The following is a 6,000-nucleotide window of genomic DNA, read 5'->3' on the forward strand; positions in this document are numbered from 1 at the left end:
TGTGATCTGTGGACATCCTGTGTTTATAAAGTGCACTGCAATTCATCATAGTACATGTGCTTAACCTAAAACCATCCCTTCAGCTCCTTAATGTATGTAAGCTGCCATAACTCAGGCCAAAGAAATTGTGACATTTTACACAAAACAAAAAGGCAGTTCAATAGAGTGAGAAATATGGAATAAGCAGTATAATTTAAGGTCTGTTATTTCTTTTTATATTTTGGTTTGTTGATTGGTTTTTTTCAGAGTTGTTTTAAAATTTTGGCATATAGGGAAAGTGTGTGGATGTAATTTTTAGTCTGTATGAAAGCAGTACAGAACAAAACCAGTTTTGTTTGGCCATTCAGTGAAAAGAAACCTAAGGAATACTAAAGATATTAAATCTAATGCACTGGAGAAATGCAGTGAACTGCAACCCTGAATTCTATTTTCAGGTTCATTCTTTCTTCAAGACTTCAGTCTGACTGGATGCTGATGCTGTTCTTTGCACACACACATTTGACTGTGACAGTCACTGTTGGGCTACTTCTGATCCCTAAGGTATTTGAGTCTCCTGTCTCTTTTCTTTAGCCAAGTCTGAGGAAGATAAGTGTTGGCATGCAGAAGCATTTCTGTGTAAATGTAGCAGCAACTGATAGAAAAGAAGGATGTAAAATTTGGCTGTTTTACCTTGAAAGCTGTATTGTTTTTATTTTTAAAAAGTATACATTTTCAAAGTTTCTGTCTTTCAGCTTTCAAAATCCCAGAAGTTTAAAGTACTTAAAATGTTGATATGATTAATACAAGAAGGAAAGAATCCTGCCTAATTGTGCTCTTTTTTAAGGTATTTGTATGACCATGCTGCTGCTTGAGTTAGCTGAGAACAGACAAAGAATATAGGCAAGGGCACAGAACCACTGGGGTCAGGAGGCTGGACTAGCCATGAGATGGGGAGGTAGGGATTTAAACCTGGCAGTTACAGGCTGAAAAAGGAGAACCCAAGTCAGAGCCTGGGACAGACAGATGCTGCACACTGGGAGGGGACATGGCCATGGCAGGGAGCCAGGAGCGGTGCTGGGAGCCAGGAGAGGTGTGTGGGGGCGCAGGGAGATGGGGATGGCAGGAGTCAGGGAAGGGCAGGGAAAGCCCCTGAGCTGCAGCCCAGACAGCTCCCAGAAGCTCCAGTGTCATCTCACCAGGGGCAGGAGATGTGCAAGTGGCTCCTCCTGTCCCTAGCAACAGTCCCCAGGAGTGGAGTGGAACTTCCCTCTGAGGACAGTACCCAGCTAGAGGAATGACTTTTTAATGGGTTTCAAAATGACTAATCATATTAAATTAATCAAAAGCTCAAGAGTCAAAATAGCAGTAAAGGTGAAAACTACATATGAAGAAAGAGCATTAGGCAGTTCAGATTGATAGAATTTTCAGCTTAATGAAGCTACTATTCCTGCCTTTTTCCTGTGTGTCAGAACAGGGTCTGCTGATGGCTGTCAAATACATGTACATAGAGCAGTCATAACAAGGGACCCATTGATGCAGCCTTAATAGTGCACAACCTTGTTTTGTTTTAAATTACTTTTCTGGTCTTTAGCAATAATCTTATATTTTCTATTTTATATGCATGTACTTTATTACATATCTTCAGAGATATTACACATTTTCAGAGGTGTCTTTTTAAACTAGCCTAGAAAATTTGTTGACCTTTCTGAAGCTGACTCATAACTACTGATCAGCATTTTAATTTTTAGCTTATTATCTGTGTTTCACTGCACAGACTTTTCTTCCAACACACCAAAGAATTCAGACAATTAAGATTCGCAAGGTTTAGTTCTATTCATAAATCCTGAAGACAGATGACTATGTGGACAATAGTAAATTCAGATGAGTGAATCAATATGAACAAGACTATAATAACAGCCTCACTCCAACTCCTGATTCAAGGGCCTGGTGAAGCATAGAAGAAAAAAGTTGTCTACCTTTTCATTAGGTTCTTTTTTTTTTTCCCTTTTTTTGTGTTGGTTTTTTTCCCCCCACCTTATATCTTCCTTTTCAGGGTTAGGATCTAAATTAGGAGAATTGCTTTCTGCAGCATTATTAAGATGTGTATTGTATAAAATAGTGTTTTACTGATTTGGCAGCCATACTGGAAATTATATCTGAAAGTCTGTTTTATATCTGAAATTATATCTGAAAGTCACGCCAGCCTAATTGAAATGCCATTTAAAGAGGTTCAAACAAGTATCAAAATAAGTAGAGATTTTTTTCCTTATGCAAATTTCTCAGATTTATCACGTTAAGCCATCATTAATAAGAGTTCCTTCCATACAATACTGAGACTCTATGGGATACTACTTAAGCCAATGAAGCTTAAGTAATGTTTTGAGTTTGAGAATCACATCAAATCTGTACAAGGGTCATTGTACCATAAAAACTGTTGTAAGCTCTTACACTGATGTTGAAGTAAACTTTTGCACTCATGGCAACATTGTTTTTGTGAATACTTATTGCAGTTTTCACATTCAAGCAATAACCCAAGAGATGATATAGCTACAGAAGCTTATGAAGATGAGCTTGATATGGGCCGGTCTGGATCCTATCTGAACAGCAGTATCAACTCAGCATGGAGTGAACACAGTTTGGATCCTGAAGATATTCGGGTACATAGCACTCATTTAAATAGCATTCCTTTCCAAGAACACTTTTTCCTAGAAGAGAACTCCAACTTGCATGCATTTGTTTCTCTTTGCAGATATCAGCTGGAAAATGCCAGCTTAGATCTTTTAGGATTGTGCTATCAGGTCATGTAAACTCTCATGCAGTATTTACTAGTGTGAAGAGATGCTGCATTACTAGTTGTAGCAAAAGTCATAGTGGTGGCTGGGGAGCAAGAATCATCCTCAGCAGGAGCTGTTACTCAGTTTAGATAGAGTCCTTGAATTATTTTGAAGTGCAAACAGCTTTTGGTTTCAGTTTAATTAGTAATTTGAATGTAACATATACATAAACAAACATAACTATAAAGATAAAAATTTAAAAACTTGATTAATGAAGAAAATTATTCTTATTTTACATGATTAAAGGCCTTATGTTCAGAGAACAAAAAACAGCTATAGAGTTCAGCGTGTTCACACTACAGCATTGTGAAATCTGAAACAGCATAAATGAGTATGAAGTGTGCATGCTGTGGAAAGTAACATGTTTGTGCACGAGAGTTGAACTTCTTTTTAAGTTTAAGAAAAAAACGGGATTCAAGTTGATGGCGAAATGGCATATTCAAGAATTAGAAAAGGCAGTGAAATGAATTTAATGCCCTTTTTAGAGCAATAGCTCTTGTATTCATCAGGCTGCTTGTTTGACTGTAGTCACTAGTTTTGCCATTCACTTTGCTTTGCAGGATGAGTTGAAGAAACTATATGCTCAGCTTGAAATCTATAAAAGGAAAAAGATGATTGCTAATAATCCACATCTCCAGAAAAAAAGGTGCTCTAAAAAGGGCTTGGGGCGCTCGATAATGCGGCGTATCACGGAAATCCCTGAGACAGTCACCAGGCAGTGCTCCAGGGACGAGAAGGACCTGATGGAGCACAGTGCTGTGAAGAACTTGGCCACACTGAAGAAAAACCCACCGGATTCCACAAGTTCTGCAAAGCCAAAAGAAGATACTTTGAAAAACAGAGTCTTTTCCTTAAAAAAGTCCCACAGCACTTACGATCACGTTAGGGATCAAACAGAAGAACCAAATGGCTTAACTACAGAAAGTGCAGAAGTTATAGCTTCTGAGAAAACACTTCTGGACTCCTTGAATGGTAACAAATTAACCAAAAATGCTCCTGAAAAGGTTGAAGCTGTCTCTACTGAATCAGTCCCTTTGGTGTGCAAATCAGCAAGTGCGCATAATTTAAGTGCCGATAAGAAGCCTCTGCATCCAAGAACATCTGTGTTACAAAAATCCCTCAGTGTTATTGCTAGTGCCAAGGAAAAGACTCTGGGACTAACAGGTAAAACACAAAGTTTAGAAGAAAGCACTAAATCTCATAAATCTCAGCAGAAGGGTAAGGAGGCCACCAAAAAGCACTCAGCCTCCGATAAAGGGGAACATAAGGATTCCCACCGGAAAAACTCTACCCAGTCTGAGGAAGCAAAGAAAACACATAAATCTGGAATTATTAAACAGCAAAAGGTTAGTCAAACACCTGCAAATCCAGACACAGGCCCAGGTAAGTCTCTGCACAAGGACAATTTCAACATAGGAGAAGTTTGTCCTTGGGAGATATATGACCAAGTTCCTGGTCCTGTGCCTTTTGACTCTAAAGCTCAAAAACATGTGTCTATTGCTTCCTCAGAGCCAGAGAAAAACCACCCTTCCCAGCCGAAGGGGAAGACTCATCATAAGCTGAAGACACCTGAGGGGTACCAAGAGTCAAATCAAAAGAGCTCAGAGAAGGTGGAAGCAGCCACTCAGGAGACACAAGAGCAGCAGATCTTTGAAAATGAGAAAAATTCCAAGTCAAATTCCAAGTCCCAGGTGTCTCCTGGGCTGAAGTGTGAGAATGTTAATAGGTATACACCTAATACCCATCCTGGAGAGCGGGAGGAGCTGCCCCAGAAAACAGCAGAAAAGGAAAACCTCAATAAATTGGCTGAACAGAAAAAAATTACCTCTTCTGAGGGAAACGTGCTTTCATCTAACTCCCATAAGCCAAGTAGTTACATACAGCAACCTTTAGCATCTCGAGCTGAAGTCTGCCCTTGGGAGTATGATACAGCAGATTTACCAAAAGCAGAAAGAAGTGTAGCTTTATTGAACACCTCTGCTCTAAGTGCAAATAAAACAGCAGCACCTCGAAAATAAGAGGCTTTTGGACTGAGGAGAGTAGCAACATTGAGAAGACAGACCACAAGAAAGACAGAGGGGACTTAGGCCAAAAGGATCTGAAAATTCCTAAGGAGCATCACTTAAATCAAGGGAATCAGCACTACAAATAAGTAGGAGTTAAGCAAAGTAAATTATCGTTATTGTTGTTATTATTTATGTGTTGAGTGCCAACAATGTGATTAGCAGTGCCCAGAATATGGTCCCTGCTCAAAGGATTTTACTGTGTCAATGAAAGAAATCTGCCTTTGTGAAATCAATTTTCTTTTAAAAGAAAAAAATAACAAGATGATAACAAACGCACAGTGTAGATCTTAACCAAATTATTTCCGGATGCCGTAACTGGCTGTAACTTGCCCTTGGGATTTTAAAGATCTAGCAGAAGTGGGACACAGAAAATGCCCTGATGGCAAAAAGGGGTACCAACGAGCAGCTTATTAAAGTGACGACTTTTCACTTTACATATTTAATCTAAATAGCACTGCTAATTCAATGCATCCCAAGAATATTTTATAAAATGATTGCTTTCATTTTCTTATTACTGTGTGTTTAAGTACATTGTTGTGTCTCATATTAAAGCATTCCAGATTGTATAATTTTTGCAAATAACTTTGATATTATGTGACACAACAACATATTTATGCAATCTGCAGATACTGTCTTCTAATTGCAAGTTAAAATACCTGCTGTAGACCTTTTTGTTTATATATAGAATTGCAGTAATCTTTCACTGGCTATGGAAGCCATAATTCGTATTGGGAAATTCTTCTGGGCTTTGGAGATTATTTTTTTTCTTTCCTGTAATTTATATAGTGATTTTTTTTTTTTTTTTTGTTTACTCTCTGTTATTTATATTTATAGTTTGATACTGTATTATTCAGGGGTTTTATATGCAGTAAGTTATGCACTTCCCTCTTAATGCTCATAGACTTTGTTAATAGTGGAAATTCAGTTGTCTTAGCTGCATATACTGGTAGGACAACTTATCTGGGTTTTTTTGTTATTAATTAGAAAATATCATCTAAGAGACAAGAAGTCTTACTTTAAACATCGATGGTGATGATCTTGTTCAGTATTTCATACTGAACCTATCCTGTTAAATATGACTAGCAAGAATCACAATGAATATACCCCAGAAATGATTACAT

General features: G+C 38.0%; 1 protein-coding gene across 1 annotated transcript in view; it reads left to right on the plus strand.

Moving 5' to 3' along the window:
• Window positions 1-4,831, plus strand: part of GPR158 (G protein-coupled receptor 158) — a gene marked incomplete at both ends in the record, with an annotated part of 180,929 nt that extends 176,098 nt beyond the window's left edge. The window contains 3 exons of the mRNA XM_084201414.1: window positions 435-540; window positions 2,490-2,636; window positions 3,374-4,831. Of these exons, the coding sequence (XP_084057540.1) occupies window positions 435-540; window positions 2,490-2,636; window positions 3,374-4,831 (1,711 nt within the window). The remainder of the gene's footprint in view (window positions 1-434; window positions 541-2,489; window positions 2,637-3,373) is intronic.
• Window positions 4,832-6,000: the final 1,169 nt, after the last annotated feature.

The sequence above is a fragment of the Fringilla coelebs genome (genome assembly GCF_963513975.1).
Source record: "Fringilla coelebs genome assembly, chromosome: 1".
Lineage (NCBI taxonomy): Eukaryota > Metazoa > Chordata > Aves > Passeriformes > Fringillidae > Fringilla > Fringilla coelebs.